Source organism: Miscanthus floridulus, chromosome 6 (assembly GCF_019320115.1).
Source record: "Miscanthus floridulus cultivar M001 chromosome 6, ASM1932011v1, whole genome shotgun sequence".
NCBI lineage: Eukaryota > Viridiplantae > Streptophyta > Magnoliopsida > Poales > Poaceae > Miscanthus > Miscanthus floridulus.
The window spans coordinates 22136687-22158897 of NC_089585.1; the positions used below are offsets into that span (position 1 = coordinate 22136687).

The 22211-nt window shown below is 40.2% G+C and overlaps 1 protein-coding gene across 5 annotated transcripts; it reads right to left on the bottom strand.

Moving 5' to 3' along the window:
* Positions 1–296: 296 nt before the first annotated feature.
* Positions 297–10570, bottom strand: LOC136461853 (chloroplastic group IIB intron splicing facilitator CRS2, chloroplastic-like). 5 transcript variants are annotated; one of them, XR_010760471.1, is made up of 12 exons: positions 10238–10570; positions 10035–10119; positions 9078–9145; positions 8333–8383; positions 8166–8239; positions 7169–7227; positions 7001–7077; positions 5858–6158; positions 3830–3893; positions 3477–3501; positions 3177–3375; positions 303–493 (listed from the first exon to the last, which is right to left on the bottom strand). XR_010760471.1 is itself a non-coding variant. In XM_066461183.1 (8 exons), exons 1-8 carry the CDS (start codon positions 10472–10474, stop codon positions 6042–6044), a joined length of 768 nt encoding a protein of 255 aa, XP_066317280.1. In that variant the 5' UTR covers positions 10475–10570; the 3' UTR covers positions 5675–6041. The 5 variants fall into 5 exon arrangements, 1 of the variants encoding a protein (XP_066317280.1); XR_010760469.1 differs by having other exon boundaries at positions 297–493; positions 3177–3501; XR_010760472.1 differs by lacking the exon at positions 3830–3893 and having other exon boundaries at positions 300–493; positions 3177–3501.
* Between the last annotated feature and the right edge of the window lie 11641 nt (positions 10571–22211).

Consider the following 22211-nt stretch of genomic DNA (forward strand, 5'->3'; position numbering starts at 1 on the left):
TAGCAGTAGGATTAGGGAAAGATCGTTATATAATCTACTGCTACCTTGTGTGAACACAGCAAGAGAAAGGCGGCGCCGAAAAGGTCCCCTGCTATGATACTGTAGGCGCTGCAGGTGCAGACGCCGAACTGCTCACCTGCAGCACTGTAGGCACATGCAGTGGCCGACGCAGAGTCAGCCCTATATGTTATCTAGTTACTGTTACAGCATGTGCACTGTACTAGGACTAGATGGATAAAGTTGTATAAATAGACTATCACGGCAACTCAGTAAAGAGAGTTTAGATTTACCATCTCACAGATAGGGCTTCGGCCAACGCTGGTGTCTTGTATTGTGTGTGCTTGCTCTGTTCTCCCTTCTTCTTCTAGCTCCAGCCATAGTGTGTGGGGACGGACAACGCTTGTTCGTGGTCGGCACGGCTAGTGGATGCTCGATAACACTAGCGGGTGCTCGACAAGACTAGTGAGTTGTTCACTCACCTGAGCCGGTGATCCTGTGGGCCAACAAAATATTGGCAAGAATTGGTCCCAATTAAATGTCCAATCATCTAGGTTCAATCAATTTGGCTCATATCAAATTAAAACAAATGGCATTTCCACCAATGTAAAATTGTAGCAAAAAAAGTTATATAAACCTTTAGTGCAATAAAATAAGGGGAACTGCAACAAATTATCTTTTAATTCAGTAACAGTATTCAGTGTTCCATATGATCAGCCAAACAATTATTTCTCAGTAAAAAAGTACAAGAACTCATCCTTTGTAATGCATGGTAAAAGCTAATGGTTAGTTAGAACCAGTTCCAGCCCATGCCACATGCTAGTTGTGACCCTGTGCTATCAAAATACAAAACATGGAGAAGCCAAGTTGCTATGTTCTATAAAGAACATTTGTCCTCTTTAGCTTCAAAAGTCGTCATCTACTTGTCCTTTTCTTCCAATTCTAAGCTTCCTTATAGGATGAGCAACTCTAGGACCCCATAAAGATACCAACTTCTTTTGGAAAAAATATTTTGTTTTGATCCCAGGAGAAATTGTCTTACAGAAGCTTGAGTGGTTGGCGGTTAAGGGATCACACTTGCTTTCCTCACAGGCTGCAATTTGCAGCAAAGCACATGGTCTTTTCTTTTAATATATACAAGTTCTGAAGGACAGTTATTCATTAGTTTATGCCCTCCAGGAATCTAACATGCACTCTAACCAGCCAGCATTATATATACAAGCATTATCTTTTGAGTTTCAAGCATATTATCTTTTAATATATAATTAGTCATCAAATACTAAAAAACCCACATAGATATTAACAGAATTTTTTCAAAAGATATTAATTAGAAGAAGTGAATCAGTGCAACGAAAACTAGTACATGTAGTTGCAAAGTAATTTCTTGAACTATTTATATGCATATTTGGCTATTCTGATACACCAATTAAATTGTCACAAAGCAAGCTACACAAGCACATGGTCCTAATCCAAAACACTAATTCATTGATGCCTTGGGGTTTGGGCATCCCCTTTAGCCAACATATAGTTAACACAAGAAGTTGTGAATTCCGAAAACTCGTCACAAAATCATGTATGTTGTGCACATAAAGTTAAATAAACCAGCAAAAATCAAATCTCAAATATATCTCTGATATTGACATTAAAAAAGACACGAGTTGTTACTGACAACACATACGAATAGTGTCAGATTGACTGCTTGTCGATTTGTTTCGTAACATCTAGGTCAAATTTCAAACTGAATTAATTGCAGATATATTTAAATTTATGTGTACTACATACACGATCTTTTATGGATTTTTGAAACATTGCAATTTGCAACATGATAGATTCAGTAATGGTATGGGTACCCTGGATACGAATCTGTACTAATCCAAAAATCGGGTTCTTGTAATAAACTAATAACACTTCCAGCTAATCATATACACATTATTATTCTTTTATCCTTAGAAATGCAAGTAATCATTGTAATAAGAAATTGCTAGAAAAGAAAATGACAGAATTAGTCCAAATACAAGAATGAATCACTATTATTTGGCTTTTATTGTTTGTTAGTCATGGAGCTTTAGGTTTAGATATTGGCAATTTATGCTGGATCCGATACGTTGCATCCACCATCCAGTAGTATAGAAGTCCCTAGTCAGTTTTCTGTCCATGCTGCTATATATATGGCCCTTCTTGATGATGATTCTATTCTAATATGTAGGAATCAAATGCTAGGTGCATCTGTTTTCCTTTTGTATCTTTCTACTAGCCACTACCTAGTCTATGACCAAAAACAAACATAGGGTCAGTGAACCATCCCAGTGTTCTCCTGATTAAACATTAGGGTCTAGTCCCCAAGGGACAACCTCATTTGGGTGTTGCATAGGTCAATAACTTTTTCCTTGCTGCAGTGGTCTCCACCTTGCGCAGCAGTGTACCTCATCTTGACATTCTTTAGTCCTCAGAGCAAAAGCTACACAGCTCATCTACCCTTACCTGCTTCCACACTGTTGTTCTATGCGAAATTTTTAATATGTACTCTACGATTTATGTCAAGAATATTCTGTCTGCAAACTAGCTATGCATATTGTATACTTTATTTTTCTTAGACACAATGTGTTACCATCTTGTAATTCGAAAAGTAAAATGTCTCATGTTGATTATGTGACCATGTAAAAACAAGATAAACTGGTTCTGAAGATCCGATTCTGAATATGCTGATGAAACTAGTGCACAAATGCTCTTAGCGTGAAAAGGGCGTACCCAGTGCACAGAGCTCTGTGCAGGGTCTGGGGAAGGGTGTCAGTGGCAAGCCTTACCCTCGCATGTGCAATGCGAGAAGACCGCGACTCGAACCCAGGACCTTCCGGTCACAGACGGTAAGACTCTACCGCTTGCATCAGGCCCGCCCTTCACAAATGCTCTTAGTGTGTGTAAGGCAAATAAAAAGGAGATAGATAGCATGTTGCTAACTTAGTGCCGCACTTAAAAAGCTTCTTAGTCAGAACCCTTAAGTACCTAATGCAATAAAACATGTGACCGGCCATTAAATCACAACAGAAAAGAAAAACAAAATCACTACTTAGTAACCTTGATGGAGGTCTGATAAGCAACAAGAGCATGTCACTTGGGATTTGATTAAAAGCTAGGCTCCTCACTAAGGTCTCAAGTTTGCGTTGAGTTTGTTGTATTACCTCAAGAAAGGATCCTGGTCACATCGACAACATTTTTGTTAGTTGATTGCAAGCACAAAGTAGGCAGCATTTAAGATCACCCGAATCCCAGTAGGGGCCCACACAATATTGTGCTGTCAATGGAAAATCCTTCTTTTTGGCTCATGATGACAATAGTTTAGAGCGTAGTTTAATCCCCACGGTGACCACACCCATTTCACTGCTAAGAAGAAACATATGTACAATATTCAGCAACCATATCTCTTTATTTTCTCCATAAGTGCTTTTTGGGCCACCATAGGATAATAAACAATAGCTTGCCTTAATAATTGAGCCTGATGTCTTCCTGCAGAACAAGTTTGAAAGCTAGTTAACAAACCCAAGCAATGTGGGCAAGGACTATAAACTATATTCTATTACTCCAAGTGACATTGCCTACTGCATAAAAACAAGCACTTGAGATTGGGTGGATTTCACTTAAAGTCATGTGAAGTTCTTTTCCCCAGTATACTTAACTATGCAACAAGTGATTAAAGAAACACCTAGACCAAAATCATGTCTAGAATGTATAAAGCTAAATAGCACAGAGAATAATTTAGAACACAGGGATCCAGTATAAAGCATTGAATAAGCTAATACAGCTACGATTGTGACACTTGGAAAAACTACTACACCTCTGTATGCGAGTGATCGACAGATGGAGATGTATGATTACTTCACGCCCTCATTGTGTTATGCCTTTAAGAAAGGGATTAGCGAAGAGTTTAGATAACATGATGGTGGAAGAAAGAGCTTTATAAATGTAATCTTTAAAACTTTAGAGCCCACTTGGCAATTTGAAAAGAACTAGGCACAAGTTTTTAACAGCAAAAAGTAGTGGAAGTGAGGTTATTAGATGTTTTTAGGTCTTGAAACTAAAGTCAAAACTAAGCTTTTGACAAACATCATATCTGGTTTGATGTATTAGACAAGCCACCTTATTGTTATTTGGACATTACAGCACAAGTTATCTCTGGCTTTTACAGATTATAGTCAGTAAGCACTCAGACTAGTTTTCCTTATTTGCACTTGGATGTCTAGTAGAAAAGCTTTAATCAGAGACTCAGAGCAAGTTACTTTCCATTTCATTTTGTTAACTCTTCTGTGGGTACAGATCACAGTGGATCATTTACTCAAACTCCTCCCTCCCTCGTGAAGTTGTCCTATGGACAGCTCTTCCACGAATACATAGTAGTCCCTAGTGCTGGTATGGGAGAAGATTGAGGAACAGGACAAAAACACCTCGCAAACTGTTGCTGAAAGCAGATCTTTCCAAGAAATATATAATAGCGATTCAAACATATTTTGCATCTCTGTATCGAGTATCAACAAAGAGTTTATAGCCATTAGCCCATTACATCTTTACTTTCTGATCGTCTGTATTTGTAAGTTCATGTACAGAAATGACAAATTTGTAAGTTCATGTACAGAAATTATAAATCATGTATTTCATTTCATAAGGTTCAAGAAAAGATGCATTAACATAACATGACAACAAGATATAACTTCAATAACAATACGAAATAAAGTGACAATTAGAAGAGCGTAAAAAGTTATTCAAATGGGTAACATACCACTAGGAAAATCAGACCCGGCAATCTAACATACAAACCAAACCTGTATGATTAACAAATGCCCTACAAAAACAACCTAGTATTATGTATGCTCCACTGCTCCACGCTACTTATCATGTGCTAATTCACACCTAAGCATGTTCCTGTTTATGACTCATGACAGTAAAAGTATATGGTCCCAGGTCAAGAGCTACTCAACTAATTTCCAGTATATTCTGTTAGCATTTAATAGAAGATAAGCACATAGCCATATACATAAGTTTAGGTATAGGTAAACCAGGCATGAGATCTAAAGGTGATCCAATTATTATCTCCACCATTTGCTCTATCAACTAGGAAGTCCAACAATTCTGTCAGAGGACATAAAAGTCTAACAGATTTCACCACCTTAGATTACCAAGACAATTCAAGACCTAGTTTAAAAAGTTAATCTATAAATTGATTGCAAGATTGTTGTAGGTAGCGTTTAACCATGAGAAAACCTATTCAAGCTAATCACCGCAGCACTTCACTCTGGTTCTTCTAGATGGTAGTACAGGTTAACAGATGCAAGAAGTTATACTGCCTTTTAAATAGTAACACAACAAGTTTTCAATCCTTTGCCAGAAAAGTTCAGACTGGCATACCAGAATAAGAATAAGAAAATAATAATTATATTTCACTTTCATGTCCTTATCAAAGAAGTTCTGGGGATCTCCTAAAATAGTTTTCTAAAGGACGAGATAACGTAGAGGTTTCGACATCTCTAACCATAACATGTCACACTACTAAACAACTTTACCACATCAAGTTGATGAAAACGAGTTGTACGGATTGAGATAAAAAAAATATAGATATGTTATCTCTTTGCTGGGAAACTATCCGAACCAACAAGGACAGATGGTATGTATTTCCATAAAACCAGAGTTAGAAAATGGGAGAATCAAAATGGTCTATATTTCATATTTTACATCAAACTCAAATGCCTTATCATCAACTTACATAAAAAATGAATATTTTTACAGGGCCTTGATCACAATTAGCCTACTATATATTCCAATTTCAGTCAATCATATGTTCTCGTTAGGAAAAATATGGATAAAATACTACCTTATGTACACACTGATGAGTACTTAATATCCCCAAAACTGCAGGAGCCTTTTGGAAGAAACTAAGTACACTTGCGTGCGTAGTTCAAAACTGCAAATCACCACATCCAACACTTCAAATGATATTGGTGCGTATCAGGTTTCTTGCAGAAGTAAACCCAACCATTTCACGGATCCTGAAGCATTCAAACCCTGTGGAACTTGTACTTCTGGACAAGGTTGAATCTTTCAGTACTCCCACTAAAACCCTTAAGCACAAGGGTTCTCACAGCGTCCATCCCTTGCTCCAGAGCAGCGTCGACCTTCATCAAAATTATAAAGCAGGTTTAAATCAACTATCCAAGAGCAGCTATATCACATAGTTCATACTAAAAAAGGGTGCACCACTACAGAATGAGTTACTCGAGGCTTAAGCAAACAACATTTATCCTAGGGTGATAAAGTAAAGTTTGAGAATCCTAATATTCTCTTTTCCAGAACCAACTTTGCAAACCCCCCCCCCCCCCCCCCCAACACACACACACACACACTTATTAACAGCAGTTTGATTTGGTATTGCTGCGGACAGGCCTCTATCTGAGTTGGTTAGGTGGCTCTAGTAGCACTCCTTAGATCCTGGGTTCGACTCCCCGTGCGAGCGAATTTTAGGCTGGGGTTAAAAAAAATCTCCTCGTCTGTCCCACACCAAAGCACAGGTATAAGGTCCGGCCCAAGGTCGTGGTTGTTCTCATATGGGCTATGGTGCCGCTGTGTATGGGTGGGCCAGAGTTCAAGGGTTTTGTTGACCTATGGAGAAGTTCTTAGCAAAATGTCCCGGCACTGTCTTACCCCTGTAGGTCGTTTTTTTTTGGTATTGTTGGCACATGTAAATTAGGATAGTCCTCTGCGCTAATGACTCTTGCAGCACTAATCCAAACAGTGGAGTCTATCCAACATGGAACCAAGTCCTTGTTCTCTGTATAGAAGATATATTTACTGCCAACGTTTAGCATTGCCTATAGCCAACATTTATATACACCAACTATGATAGCTCAGCCAAATGGTGGAAGTTCTTTTGCTGGAGCCGAGTGAAGATAAACAGAAGATGGTTTTAAATTTTGTCCTATCTTCTTTAGAATAAACAAAAATGTAGCAAAGGCAATACCTGGACTCGTTCCTCTGAACTGAACTTCTGCAGAAGGAAAGCTCGTGGATCCATTTTTCCAGGTGGGTTACCAATGCCTATACTCCAGCAGCCAGCAACAAAATGTCATGAACTTTCCATCAAGCATAGAAGAGTCAGGAGACTCAGGACACGAATATAGTAGTGTACCTATAGATAAACGAGGAAATTCTCTGCGACCATCCAAATTCTCAATCACATTCTGTAGCCTGTTTCAAGAAAAAATGTTTTTGTGAAGGTAATGAATGTATACTATGGTGATCATAGAGACAGCTACTTCAAAGGTATTATGTCCATAAGTAAATTATAGCATTCCAATCACAAAATGACAAAATTATGAAGTTCCATGACAATCAATTAAATTAATCTTGAGTAGAGAAACTCAAGACTGTTACATAAGCGATGCACCCACATATTCAAGTACCAGAGTTTGATACAATACTGAATTATTAGTTCTTCAGAGTCCAAATAAACATCTCTACACAAATTATCTATCAGATCATACAGGTTCCAATATTAATATTAAGATAAGTATTGCAGCTTACATTAGAGTATTTGGCAAGTAAATCTATGTGTTACATTCGGCAAATACATCAGGTCAATTATTAGTGCATTAAACTATGTCTCAATTTGGTTCACTACCGGAAACAGCAGATTTGCCGAGTGCATTCCATCTGGCACTCGGCAAAAAAGCTATTTGCCAAGTGCTTCAGAAACCACACATGTCAGATCCGGGACACTCGGCAAACGCGCCGTGACCGTCTCCGCGCCGTCACGTTACTTTTATTCGCCGAGCGTCAGTTTCAGCTCTCGGCAAAGTATTTGCTGAGTGCCCGATAGAAAACACTCGGCAGAGAGACGTTTGCCGTCACTGTAGATGTCGTGTGCTGTTTGCCGAGTGTTACACTCGGCAAATCATTTGCCGAGTGTTTTTTGGGCTTTTGCCGAGCGCCTGTGGCACACGGCAAAGCCACTGTTTCCGGTAGTGGTTCTTCTTGATCTCTTACAAAAGAGTGTCACTAAATGACGTGGCTAACCAAATCTTATGTGTTCTGTATGTGAATGACAACAGCATGTTTCTTTTGAGTTTTGACTAATAAGGTAGCCTATATGAATTGGTCAAATGATTTGAAAATCTAAAGACTACCCGTTGTGGCGACCATGACCACCTTTCTTTTGAAGCCGTAGTACACCATTGGGCAGGCTCATATCATCATAAATCTGAAAAATAAAGGAACTTGCAGCAGTCAACTTTTGAATTTATGATAATAACTGAAAGCTGCAGACCATCAAAAGAACACTGATGATGAGTACCAAGAGGATGTGTCGCAATGGTACTTGATAATAGGCTGCAAGAGGTCCAATCTTCACATGACAACAGATCAGGTTAGGATAGTTAACTGTAAACTCATTATAAATGATAATAGATCTCAACTGGTCTTGACATTTTCTAGTAGCACATTGCAAGACATGAAGTGTGATGCTTTAGCAAGATTGCAAGAATGAGGGAAACGAGAAATTGTATGTGTAGGCAAGTCAGGATGAAATCATAAGATTATCAACATAATAGCCATGCTTTTTCTGTACTGTGCATTCAACCAAACTAACTATACTCATTTGATACAAATGATTTCTCATTAATGAATAATATATCCATACAATGGAATAAGCTAAACCTCAACTTCAATCCAATATATAAAGAGCCAATTTGCCTGTTGTGCACTTCATATTAATACTCCTAACAGGCAGTATTTCGTATCAACAGGCATCAAATGTCCACTCCTTTACCCAAAAAAATAAACAAGTTCACAATTGTGCTCATGTTGTATCCACTACTTTCTCAAAGGTTACAAATACCAAAAAAGAATGAAATGAATGTAAATATATTGCAAGTTTAAGCAGTAAGGAATGCAACTATCCCCACAAGTAATCAATCTCCCATAGAAGCATTTATTTAAGTAACTAAAACATCATTGCCCCCTTATCAAAAAAAGAACATCATTGCCCCTTACATTTCACAAGCTAATAATGTCATCTAGAAAGACTAAGAATAACTCACTGCCTCTCCACTGTAGTTCATGTATGATTGCGGTTTTACTACCAAGACTGGCACATCGCCAATTGAACCTGCACTAAAATCCAACCCAATGATGGGTTAAACAAATTAATAACATGAATACAAAATTGTGAAAGTTACAGTCAAACAGCCTGCAAATTGTACTTATCCTTCCAACAAGAAAATGTTCCGGGACTGGCCATACATCTATGAAGATAGCTTTATTTCATTTTAAATACATCGCACAGACGCCATTATGCATACCTAAAATCTCTATATTGTACTTTTCTGATGGGATGATCGACAGACCAAGTTTTAAATTTCAACCTGTACATCAGGGCATTTCCTGTGATGGTCTTGGCAGTACAATAAGGACTAAGTAAACTGCACGGCTTCTCACTGGATTGAATATAACAATAATGGAAACCAAATGGCAATGAACATGAGAAAAAGATATCTCGTTTTCTCTGGACCAACATTATATTTGTCATTTTTAATAAACTTTTAGTTTATATCGCCAAGCAATTTGTTCATTATATACGATCTAACCAAATAATAATAACTTGAAGTTCATTTTGCTAAAACTTGCACAAAACAAGTTTCTACAGAGAAATCAAATAATAAAACTTGTCAACCTAATGGTTGGCTGAGTAGAGGTACATGGAGAAATCTCCACAGATTCATCCCTCCAACCACCACACTCCAGCTCAAATCTAAGTTAAAGTTGCTGACTTGCAGCAACTGAAATAGACAACTACACAAAGAGTACAACCGAGATTGATGTCCAATTATACCAATACAATGCACACCAGCATGGCAAAATGATTGCAATACATATGTTTCCTTCATCACTGTCAATCCCCAAATTATGCAGTAAGGAAACTAAAGATAGAACACCAGCATAAAGAAGGAACGTACAACCTAAGCACACACAATCCAGGTGAAAAGGGTTTTAGTTACCAATTCCCAGCAGCGACTTGGACTGGATTGTGTTCATCGTGATCCCCTCCTCCCCCGCGATGCGATCCACCATCTCAAACCCCACCTAATCAATGACACGAGCACGCGCACAAGGGAACGGAGGAGAGCGAGAAGTGAGAACCACCATACCGAAGTTGCGGGAAATGGGAATACGAACGAACAAGGGTGGCAACGGTTCTAACATTGTGCCGCGTGCCGTAGTACTTGTTGCCTGGGTTGCCGAGACCGGCGATGAGCCAAGGCGTGTATTCCACCGGCCCCGCCGCGGGGTCGGGGACGGAGGCGACGACGGTCACCAGCCGCGAACGGCGGATGCGGTGGACTTGGGCGGTGAGGTTCCTGCGGGGCATGTGGAAGGGGAGGAGGGGTGCGGAGAAGTGGGAGGAAGTGGTGGGAGTGGCCGTGGCGAGCAACGACATGGCGAAGGGGCGGGCGAGCGGTCGAGAGGAGGCGGTGGCGGAGCCGGCGCCGGACCGAAACGATAGGAAACGCGGAGGCCAGAGGATTTTAGCTTTTTTTTTTTCTTTTTCTCTGAGGAAAAATTTGGAAGGAGGAACATGGGAAAAAAAAAAAAATCGATCAGCGAGCCCGAGCCGGAATCACAGAAGTACGGGTCGGACTGGAAGAAGTAGATTGCCAATGGGCCTCAAGGAGGTGAGTCATGTTGAGTTGGGCTCCTTTTGGTTGCGGCAGAGTATCCGCGCGTCTCTGAATTGTGGTCCGGTGAGGCGGTGGTTGCGGTTTAGTACGGATTTTCAACCCAACGCGTGTGGTCAGCACAGCGGGCTGGTTTCAGCTGGTTTTACGTTTGCATTAGTCTTAACTACATTATAAACCTTATAAATCAGCGTAAGCATATGCATTATCTTGATGTTTTGGTTATTCTACACAGGTAAATCCCATTTGATAAAATTATGTTTGATTGTTTATATTTTATTGCACGAAATCACCTTCCTCTCTTAGATTGACCACACACTTGAAGTCATTATTCCCCTTCCCACAAACTTCAACCGTATGTACCTGAGCATCTAGTCGCATTCGTCTCCAATTTGAAACTCTCCTTAAACCTCTTCTTGATGCGTGGCAAAATTAATCCTTCAATTTTTTTGCTATTGTCATCCTTGTATCCCACTTCCCGTTAGGAGTTGTCTCATCTTATCCATCAAATCATCCAAGTTCATTGTCTTACAATTCTCAATCTAGTTATTGAAATTCCCAACTAGATTGCACATAGTCAACCTTGCAATAAGTTAAGAATTGGCTTCTTGTCCATATCCTTTCATGGCATTCCCTTATGTAATTCATTGCATTTGGTCTAGCTACATCCATTGCATGCCAATGCTTCTAAAAAATATGGAGATCATGAATAGGTCATTGCCCATAAGTGGTCATCAAACACCTTTCCTCAATACCTTTTCTTGAAGTTGGTCACCAGATGGGACATGCACTCCCTTTGTTCAGCAGCCGGAAACACTGCTTGAACTAGCCGTTAACAGTACGACCAGTCCGCTGCTCAATAGATACCTCCAATGAATACTTTTGCCTCAAAGTCCATGTTGCAGACTTCACTGGAACTCTAGTCCGGTGGGAGCTCTGTGCGTCGCCGGACACACCCAGTGAATTCACGAGCTCCCAAACACTACTGCAACTCCTATTGTGACTCATGTCCACTGCAAGGAGGTCCGATGCACATCGGATACCAAGGTGCTACTCATGTTCCTCAACTCATCCATTTCATTGGTCTGGTGCACCTCAGACACGTCCGGTGCATGCATAGGACCACTGAAAGTGCATCTAGCCCTTTAGTGGGTTTTTGATGATTGAATGACAACATGATTAAAGGTCTAACCCGTTTACTAAGTGTAGACAGGTAATAGGTTATCTTATAGGTACTTAGTGAAAACCAAAATGATGTGTTGTTGTATAAACAATCTAGTTCAAGCACAAGACAACAATGCAAATGGAATTTATACAAATGCTTATTTATTGTGGGATTTTCATGTACTATGTGAAAGCAAGCTTATAAGAATTAATTAATGAGACATGAGGGATTGCATATGGAATGGTCTCATATTTGAAGCTTGCTAAATTGAAATGAAAAAGATAACAATACAAATGAATGGATGATTCAACACAAGATGTGACTTGATGGCTTGAGATGGTGAAGATAGCAAGGAAAGGCTTCGAGGTACCAAGCAAGGGTGAAGGGCAAGCGACGGCTTGGTGGCCGAAGAACCTAGCTAGGGTGAAGAAGGAAGTACTTGTATTTAGTTGAGGTACTAATCAAGCTATGATGGTCATATCTATGTGGAGGATCAAATCACTATTGGAGTGTTTGATGGAAGTGACTTGATACATTTAGGATTATTCAAATTTGATGAATGGAATCAAGTCACGTGCTCAAGGTGGCTATGCTCAAGTGAAAAGATCAATATCAACATGTTGGCACCCTCACTTGATGAAGAGTAGAATACACGGCTTCGGTTGGAAGATATCAACTCAAAAGGTTTAAATTCGTTATACTTTTAAATTTAAGTTAATAGGAATGTCGTACTATTAAGAGGGATGCATCATATTGATAGATAATGTTTCATAAGTGCTCAAGCTAACCCATGTGAGTTTTTAGAGTGTTTGAGAGACAAAAGAGCTAACTAATTTTTGCTGGTCTGGCAATACCGGACGTGTCTGGTATTTGCCTAGCAATGATAATATTGTTGATCTCGGGTTGGTTCGTCGGGAGTTCCGACGGTCGGGAGTTCCAACAATGGTCAGGAGTTCCGACGTCTCGTGCTTAACTGACTTGGAGAGTTCACTGTGGTGGTCATACCGGACGTGTACGGTATTTGATGGCCAGAAGCCAATGGCTAGTTTTCAAATGCCTTGAGGGTCGGGAGTTTTGACGTGTGTCGGGAGTTTCGACGGTCGGAAGTTCCGGCATGAGTTAGGAGTTTTGACACCTCACATACTTTAACTCAGTTACCTTAGTTACCTTAGTTTTCAAATGTGTTGAGGGTCAGGAGTTCTGACGTAAGTCGGGAGTTCCGACGGTCGGAAGTTCCGACATTCATCAGGAGTTCCGATGCCTCACAACATTACTGTAACTCAGACATGTCCGGTATGGCAACGGCTATAAACGGCTAGTTTTTCCATGGGGGTATTAATATCCCTAAGTCTCCACCTTTGGAGGCTGCTGATTCTGTTGATCCTCTAGCACGTTTTTTAGCTTTGCCAACTCTCCCAACCCTCTCTTAGTAAGTGTTTGATCAAATTTGCCAAATCAAATTGTGGGTTGAGTGAAATTCAAAAAAAGAGCAATCCAACCACTTAAGTACTTGTGCATATTGTCAATCTCGTGATTTGCATTTGTTACACTTGGACTCTTCAGTCCTAGACGGTTAGGCGTCGCCGGAGAGCACCCGAGAGATTGTGGTGTGCCTTAGAAAGTTTGTAACGGTCGATTTCGCCGCCTCAGAATCAACTAGTGGACGGAGGAAAAGGAGCTGGAAAAGACTCTGGCTAGAGTGACCTTCGTGGTACCCTCTAGGGCTGACCTTCATTGGGTCGCCCATAGACCCCTCAACGAAGAGTAGGACTCGAACGAGTCTGAACTTCGATAAAACAAGTATCGTGTCTCTGTTCGTATTTCATTTGATATTTGTGTTGCTCTAGCTTTTGTGCAGACTCTCTGTATATGTTGTCATCTTTAGTAGGTGCCTGCAGTTTGGTTTGAAGATAGAAATCGATAGGAGCAAGTTTGGGGCTGCTCTGCAGAAATCATGCATACTGGTCACGTCCGGTATACATACCAGACATGTCCAGTATTTTTGTACTTGTGCTGAAAATATTTATTCTCTGTTCTAACTTTGTGTTGCAGGGTTGTAGCTTCTAGATATATTCTTTATACCTTGCTTACTCTGTGGCTAACTTGTGAGGGGTGGTATTACTCTTAATTCGGAGTCTTTTCTAATCGTTTCTACATTTAAAGGTGTTAATTTTTAGAATCACCTATTCACCTCCTCTAGGCGGCATCCTAGGTCCTTTCAATTAATATCAGAGCGAGGTTCTCACCTAAAGCTTCACCGCCATGAGAAAAGGATGTCGATGCCTATCGAGTTGGAGTCGGTGCTTCTCCAAAATGATGGTTTAAACTTTCTGCCTTGGTAAATTCATGTACTCAATGCTTTTAGGGATATTAGTCCTCTTGTTGAGTATATTGTGGATGCAAGCATACCTCTTCCTATAGTTGATTGGAGCAACTACAAAAACTTGTCAAAAGAGGAAGAGATATGCGTGCAACTCAATGCTCAAGCTATTAATGTCATGTTGAGTACATTGAGTGTAGCAACCATCTCCAGAGAGTGCTCATCTCATTTGGACTGGACTTTTTGATTTATATGGAAAATCCAAATATGATGATGCACTTGAGATCAAGTCAATGGAAAATGTGTCCATTATGTCTTCATACAGCGAAGAAGCCTCACAAGACCTCAAGAGCACCGAGCCAGAGCAAGAAGTGCAAGCAGCGCATGACCTGTTGTCTACCTACACATATCGGACGTGTCCGGTATGCCTACCGGACGTGTCCGGTATGGCCGAGGCAGTAGAGCAGCAAGCAGCTATTTGCAACGATGCTCGAGCCCGGTGGCAACCAAGTGATGAGTCAACCTTAGTATCTCATGATACTCATCACTTGTGTCTTATGGCCAAGAAAAGCAAGAAGAAGAGTAACAAGACAGATCAAGAAAAGGAGAAAGCACAAGTAGATTATCAAGATAAGAGTGATGTTGAAGTTGAAGACAACTACAACTTTGATCATCTCAACCACAAAGACAAGTTCATCATCATGAAGATAGTTGAAAAGAATGATGAGCTTGAAGAAGAGATTGAGAAGCAAGAGCAATCACTTCAAAAGCAAGAATTGTTTCTCATCTCCAAGATGGAAGAACTAAAGGCTCTAAGTGAAAGATATGAAAATTTGTCAATTGAGCATGCTTTAGTTACTAACTCTTCTAGTGCTTCACAACTAGAGAAGGAAAACTTGGAGCTTAAGGCAAGGCTAGATGAACTATCAAGCAAGTATAATATGCTACAAGCAAACTATGTTCATCTAAAGTGCTGTCATGATGAAGTAGTAGAATCAAGCATCATGCTAGAGGTGGCTCATGAGGTTGTGATCACATCGGTAAAATTTTCTCAACCTCTCACACATTCACTCACTAGTACACCATCTCAATTAAATATTTCTTGTACTAATGAATGTGCTCCTCAAGCAAGCCAATCTTCGATTGAGCTAAATCTCATAGAAAACATAGAGCTCAAAGAAGAGGTGGAAAGATTAAAGAAAGATGTGATTTGGTTGAAGGGTTCAAACCTTGCTTCCTCCAAAACTCAACAAAAGAATCACATCTTAAGCAAGGCCAACACAACCAAGAGCAAGAAACATGGAAAAAGGTTATGCTATGGTTGTGGATTATATGGACATGAGTGGGCCATGTGTCCATATAAGAGTTGGGGCAACAAGTGTGAAGTGACCGAACAAAAGGCCTCAAACAAGTTGGCCAACCAAAAGAAAAGTGATAGACAAAGCACTTGTCTCATCAACAAGAAATTAGAGCATCCTACCAAGAAATGCCCAATGTACCAAATGGTAAGAAAAGAAGCCCAAGTTGCAACAAGAAGATGCTACGGATGCAATGAGACGGGCCACAAGGTTGATAGATGTCCACACAAGCAAAACAAGCATAGAGCAAATAAAGGCCGCATATGCTATGCTTGTAAGAGAAAGGGGCATTTAAGCTATGAATGCCCAAATGGTAACACTCCTAAGCCGAACACATTTGTTTATAATGATATGCTTAGGAAGGCCACAAATGGAGTTAGCACTAGCAAGGTGATGTGTTCACCACAAACTAGTACTAAAACCATTTGGGTACCTAAGCACTTATTGACTAACTCATAAGGACCCAACAAGAGTTGGGTACCAAAGTGTGCTTAGGTTAATGATGTAGGTACTTGATGATGAGATGAAGGCATCGGGGTGGTTGAGCAAGTAATTTGATAATATTCACTCAATCTATCAACCAATTCTTATCATAATCTCTTATATGGTTGACCCGAAGATAATTCAATGAATATATCATATATTTCATCCTCACTATTGGTAACAAATACCTAAATCTTATAGGATAGCCACCTTGTTCATTTTGTGTTCAATAGTTCACAAATAGGCATATTTGTGAAATATTGAAAGTGGCTAATTAGATTCAACTAAAAAGTATTTTATTTTGCCATATGATGCTTTTAATGGCTCTCTAGTGGAGCAATTTATTTGTTGAGATGCAGGGCATAAAATAAATACTATCGCTAAAATGAAGAATCACAAGCAGTGGGTTATTTGTTTCTATCCTACACCTATCGGACGTGTTCGGTATTACTATCGGACATGTCCGGTATGGATAGGGACAGAAAGCAAGTGTTTCTGTTCTGCGTATTCCGGACGTGTCCGGTATACCTACCGAACATGTCTGGTATTATAGGAACTAGAACACTGATAGGATTGCAACTGAGTCTTTGATCCACATATTTTCATGTACCCTCAATTTACTCAGAAGCTTGTGGTTTACCAAATATAAGGGGATTGTGAGCATCTCTTGAACTCAAATTTAAATATGGAAAATTGTTTGGTTGTGGTTCAAAATAGAAAATTGACTCCCAAAATTCTTAATAGAATAAAGTGCTAGTTGAAAGTCATTCAAAGTACTTAAAGCACTTATTTTGCACCTTGTGGACTAACAAATTTATCTAGCATTCTTTGTAGTCCTTTGGATAAAAAATTGATTTCGTATCTAGCATGATTATTTGGCAATTAAGGTCAACAAAAAGATTACCATGCTATGTATCTTCTTAGTGGTATTCTTATGGGCTCAAGGCAAAGGTATGTTTTTACACACATGCATTGTAAGTACATCTAAGGCCCTTTATATGTTAGAATGTGTATTTGTGTGAGATAGGTTAGAAGTTTTTCAAAAAAAATCCCTAACTAGCATGCATAGGAAGTGTGATTTTGGAAAATCTATTTGGATCTTGGTCTTTGTGACCTAGCCTTGTCATGTGATAATTATAGCTCTCCTTGATAGTTTGATTGGCTAATTACACATGACATGACTTTCTTAAGTCCACATTCTACTATGTCTCACTATATCTCTCTCAAGTAAGCAAAATCATGTTTATGCCAAATATTTGGAAAAGAGAAAATCAATTCATGGCATTGGATAAGAAAAGTGATGATACTCAATTTGGATCAAGATTATGTACCTTTTTGGACTCAGAAATAACATAGAAGGGGATTGGAAGAGAGAAAACACCTTTTGGAACAACTTGGGCTAGCCCGTGTATACCGGACGTGTCCGGTATGAGTGGGGCTAAAAGACAGAGCATACCCCTTTGGCCAATTTAGTTTTATCTCTTTCCAACCAACCCAGCCGATGCCCTCCTCCTCACCTAGGGCGACCGAGACTTGCACCAAGAAAAGGGAGAGAGGGAGATTGCATTGGAGAAGGCTTTCATCAAGGTTGAAGGCCTAAGGATTTGGATTTCACATCGCTTTCTTGTCTCTTCTCTCATGGTACCCTAATCTCGGACCTCATCTAATCTATGTGGTTAAAGCATGGTTGTGAAATTCCTTTGGTCAATATGCTGCATTGGTGATATATAAGCAATGCCCAAAGTTTGGAATTGATCTGTGATGGGTTGAATCTAGGGATCCTAGTTAGGGTTGCTGAGCACGCATACCGGACGTGTCTGGTATGCCTACCAAACACGTCCAACATGAGCCAGCAAAGCAGGCCACTGCTTCCCTTTGATTGAATCCAATTCATTAGTTGTATATTAGGCTTAGTTTCTTTTGTATCTATGTTTTGCAAACCTAGTGATTGTGGTATGTCGAAGTGATTATAAAACCATGGATAAAAGAATCTATGTCTAATTGCAATTTGAGATTAAGCTATGGGCATGCATCTAAAATTCTTTGAAAATCTTTTGGATATAGGGCAGCAGCTATGAGTGGAAGAAGGGAACCCAGATCCAAGCATAGTCATGATCCGGCTATGGACAGATACAAGAAAGTAAGGCAGAACATGCATTCTGGATTTGAGCCGACCAGTAGGAAGTCTACCAGAGCTGCCTCTAGTGTAGCACCTTAGTATGTAGAAGGGTTAGGGAGCTCTTCTTTTGACACTAATTCTGATAAGTTCAGAGTGGAGCCCAGAGAAGATAGAAAGAGAAAGAGCACTGACAGAGGATCAGATGGTGACAGCTCAGATGAGGAGGAGGAGCCAGTACCTCCATTTCAGCACCAACCTGGTCAGGGTATGCATTATGGTCTTCTTGAGACACGTCTGCCTAATGTGCCCTCTTATGTTTCTAGAGTTGACTATAGGGAAAAGGGCATGACCAGGAAAGCCAGAGATGAGAGAAGAGTAAATTCGAGAGGCTTACCTATGGTTCAATATGATCACTGCTTCTAGACAACCTTTCACATGAACTTCTACTCCTGTGTGATTCTCACCAAGAACCCTATGGTAGCCAAATCTTAGTGGATAGACTGGTAGTACGTTAGAGAGTTGTAGAAGGCCTTAGTTGATCATGCTATTGCCATTTGCCAGCATACAAGAGTTTATGAGATCATGGAGTTCTAGCAAGACTAGAACATAGAGGTGGTAGCTTAGTTTTATGCTACTCTGTTCGTTGAGGAGGATGAGAGGTGGATGCACTAGATGCTTGAGGGCCAGTGGTATAGTTTTGATTATGATGTATTCGTCGCTTAGCTTGGCTTCTCAGAGGATGATCTCTAGAGGGATAAGATTCACATAGAACAGGTACTTCCTCTAGAGCAGCTAGCCTACATGTACCCACCAGGAGGTGAGAGAGGAGTAGTGGGCAAGGTTCTAGGTCTTCACCCTACTTATAGATACCTAGATAGGATGTTCAGGAAGACCATTGATTGTAAGGGTGGAGATAAGGGAAACATTGTAGATTACTCCAGAAACCTTCTCCATAGGATGACACCTAATGCTCGGCCCTTCAGCGTTTTTGACTTTATCTGGTGTGAGATCCGAGGTGTAGGTGAGAGGCCCCTCAAGGGCTGTGGATTTGCTCCTTATATCATGTATATGATTGAGTAGGTCACAGGGCACACATTAGTATGACAAGATTTACAAGGCCCTAAAGATCGTTGTAGACTTGCCTGAGACAGGGATACCTCCAGCAGGTCTAGGGGAAGCAGCAGCTGCAGCTATGGCAGATGCACCTACTAGTGATGCACTAGTAGGAGGAGCTTCCCTTCCACCACGTGGTTCTCACTCACGTTCTTCCTCAGGCCATGGTAGTCCTCCCTCGCCTATCTATAAGTTTTTTAGTTCCATCTTTGGGATGTGCCGGGACATTCAGGTTAGGTAGCGGGGCATTGAGTCTAGGTAGAGAAAGGAGAGGGAGGCTAGGAGGAAGGACATTAGGACTCTAAAGCAGTTAGCTACCAGACTTGAGCTTGATCCTCCTAGGTCTCCTCTGTCAGATAGAGCAGTCTTAGCAGCTAGTGAGCCAGAGACTGAGGAGTAGCAGCAGACCAGATATGACAGATAGTTTGTTGAGTTCTTTCAGCGACAACAGCCTCTGCAGGAGCAGGCACAGCAGTAGCCACACCCTAGTGTGGGAGATGAGATGGGTTCTACTTTCTAGCAGGACATCTTTGGCGATGACTCTAGGTCTTCGGTAGTGACCCTAGGTACTCTACTAGTGACTACGACTTTGGTGGCTAGGATCTCTACGGGGGTATTGGTGCTCTAGGACAGAGTTCTTCTCGCCCACCTGGTGCTTCACGCTCAGACTACGAGGGCAATGGTGATGGTGATGAGTGATGTCAGAGATCAGATACAGCTTACAACCCCTTTTGTGCTTCGTATGTCATTATTGGACCTTTGTGGTGATAAGTGACAAAGGGAGAGAGAGACTGATTAAAGCTTTAGGACATTTGTTGCTTATCTTTGTACCTGAAGATATGTACTACAGGCTGTAGTTTCTTGAGCTTCATTTCAGTTTTTAAACTTCATTGATGTATCTGAAGTTTGAGATAGATTGTATCATGTGTGAGATGAGACTTACTTATGCTTTATCTATATATCTCTTGAGACATATTTATATATTAGTGGCTTGTGGACTTGAGAAAATGTGTAATGAGTGCTATGTGTGAAATACATGTGTTATATTTATTTTCATAAGGACTATGCATGATAGAATAAAAATATTTGATGTGATACCTTTATATTTATTCTTGTGTGATATATCTTATCATATGCATCACGGTTTTACTTTGTCACACACACATGCACCCCACGGATAAAATGATTTAGAGGGGGTCTCCTATATGTTTTAGTATGTGCAATTGGCATTTGAGGTCATTTTGTGAATTCAAATCATAAGCACATATTAAGGGGGAGCCTCTCATAAATCATTGAACCCAAAAGCTTAAATGTTTATATTCTTTTATAAGATTTAATCAAGTTGTCATCAATCACCAAAAAGGATAGATTGAAAGTGCATCTAGCCCTTTAATGGGTTTTGGATGATTGAATGACAACGTGATTAAAGGTCTAACTTGTTTGCTAAGTGTGGACAGGTAATATGTTATCTCATAGGTACTTAGTGAAAGCCAAAATGATGTGTTGTTGTATAAACAATCTAGTTCAAGCATAAGACAATAATACAAATAGAATTCATACAAAGACTTATTTATTGTAGGATTTTCATGTACTATGTGAAAGCAAGCTCGTAAGAATTAATTAATGAGACATGAGGGATTGCATATGGAATGGTCTTATATTTGAAGTTTGCTAAATTGAAATGAAAAGGATAACAATACAAATGAATGGATGATTCAACACAAGATTTAACTTGATGGCTTAAGATGGTGAAGATAGCAAGGAAAGGCTTTGAGGTACTAAGCAAGGGTGAAGGGCAAGCGACGGCTTGGCGGCCGAAGAACCTAGCTAGGGTAAAGAAGGAAGTACTTGCATTTAGTTGAGGTACTAATCAAGCTATGATGATCATGTCTATGTGGAGGATCAAATCACTATTAGAGTGTTTGATGGAAGTGACTTGATATATTTGGGATTATTCAAATTTGATGAATGGAATCAAGTCACGTGCTCAAGATGGCTATGCTCAAGTGAAAAGATCAATATCAACATGTTGGCACCCTCACTTGATGAAGAGTGGAATACACTGCTTCGGTTGAAAGAGATCAACTCAAAAGGTTTAAATTCGTTATACTTTTAAATTTGAGTTAATAGGAATATCGTACTATTAAGAGGGATGCATCATGTTGATAGATAATGTTTCATAAGTACTCAAGCCAACCCATGTGAGTTTTTAGAGTGTTTGAGAGACAAAAGAGCTAACTGATTTTTGCTGGTCTGGCAATACCAGACGTGTCCGGTATTTGCCTAGCAATGATAATATTGTTGATCTCGGGTTGGTTCGTTGGGAGTTTCGACGTGAGTCAGAAGTTTCGACGGTCTAAAGTTTCGACAATGGTCGGGAGTTCTGACATCTCGTGCTTAACTGACTTGGAGAGTTCACTGTGGTGGTTATACCGGACATGTCCGGTATTTATACCAGACGTGTCCGTATGGATGGCCAAAAGCCAATGGCTAGTTTTCAAATGCCTTGAGGGTCGGAAGTTTTGGCATGAGTCGGGAGTTCAGACACCTCACATACTTTAACTCAGTTACCTTAGTTTTAAAATGTGTTGAGGGTAGGGAGTTCCGATGTAAGTCGGGAGTTCCGACGGTCGAAAGTTCCAGCATTCATCGGGAGTTTCAATGCCTCACAACGTTACTGTAACTCAGACGTGTCCGGTATGGCAACGGCTATAAAACGGCTAGTTTTTCCATGGGGATATAAATATCCCCAAGCCTCCACCTTTGGAGGCTGCTAATTCTGCTGATCCTCTAGCATGTTTTTGAGCTTTGCCAACTCTCCCAACCCTCTCTTAGTGAGTGTTTGATCAAATTTGCCAAATCAAATTATGGGTTGAGTGAAATTCAAAAAGAGAGCAATCCAACCACTTGAGCACTTGTGCATATTGTCAATCTCGTGATT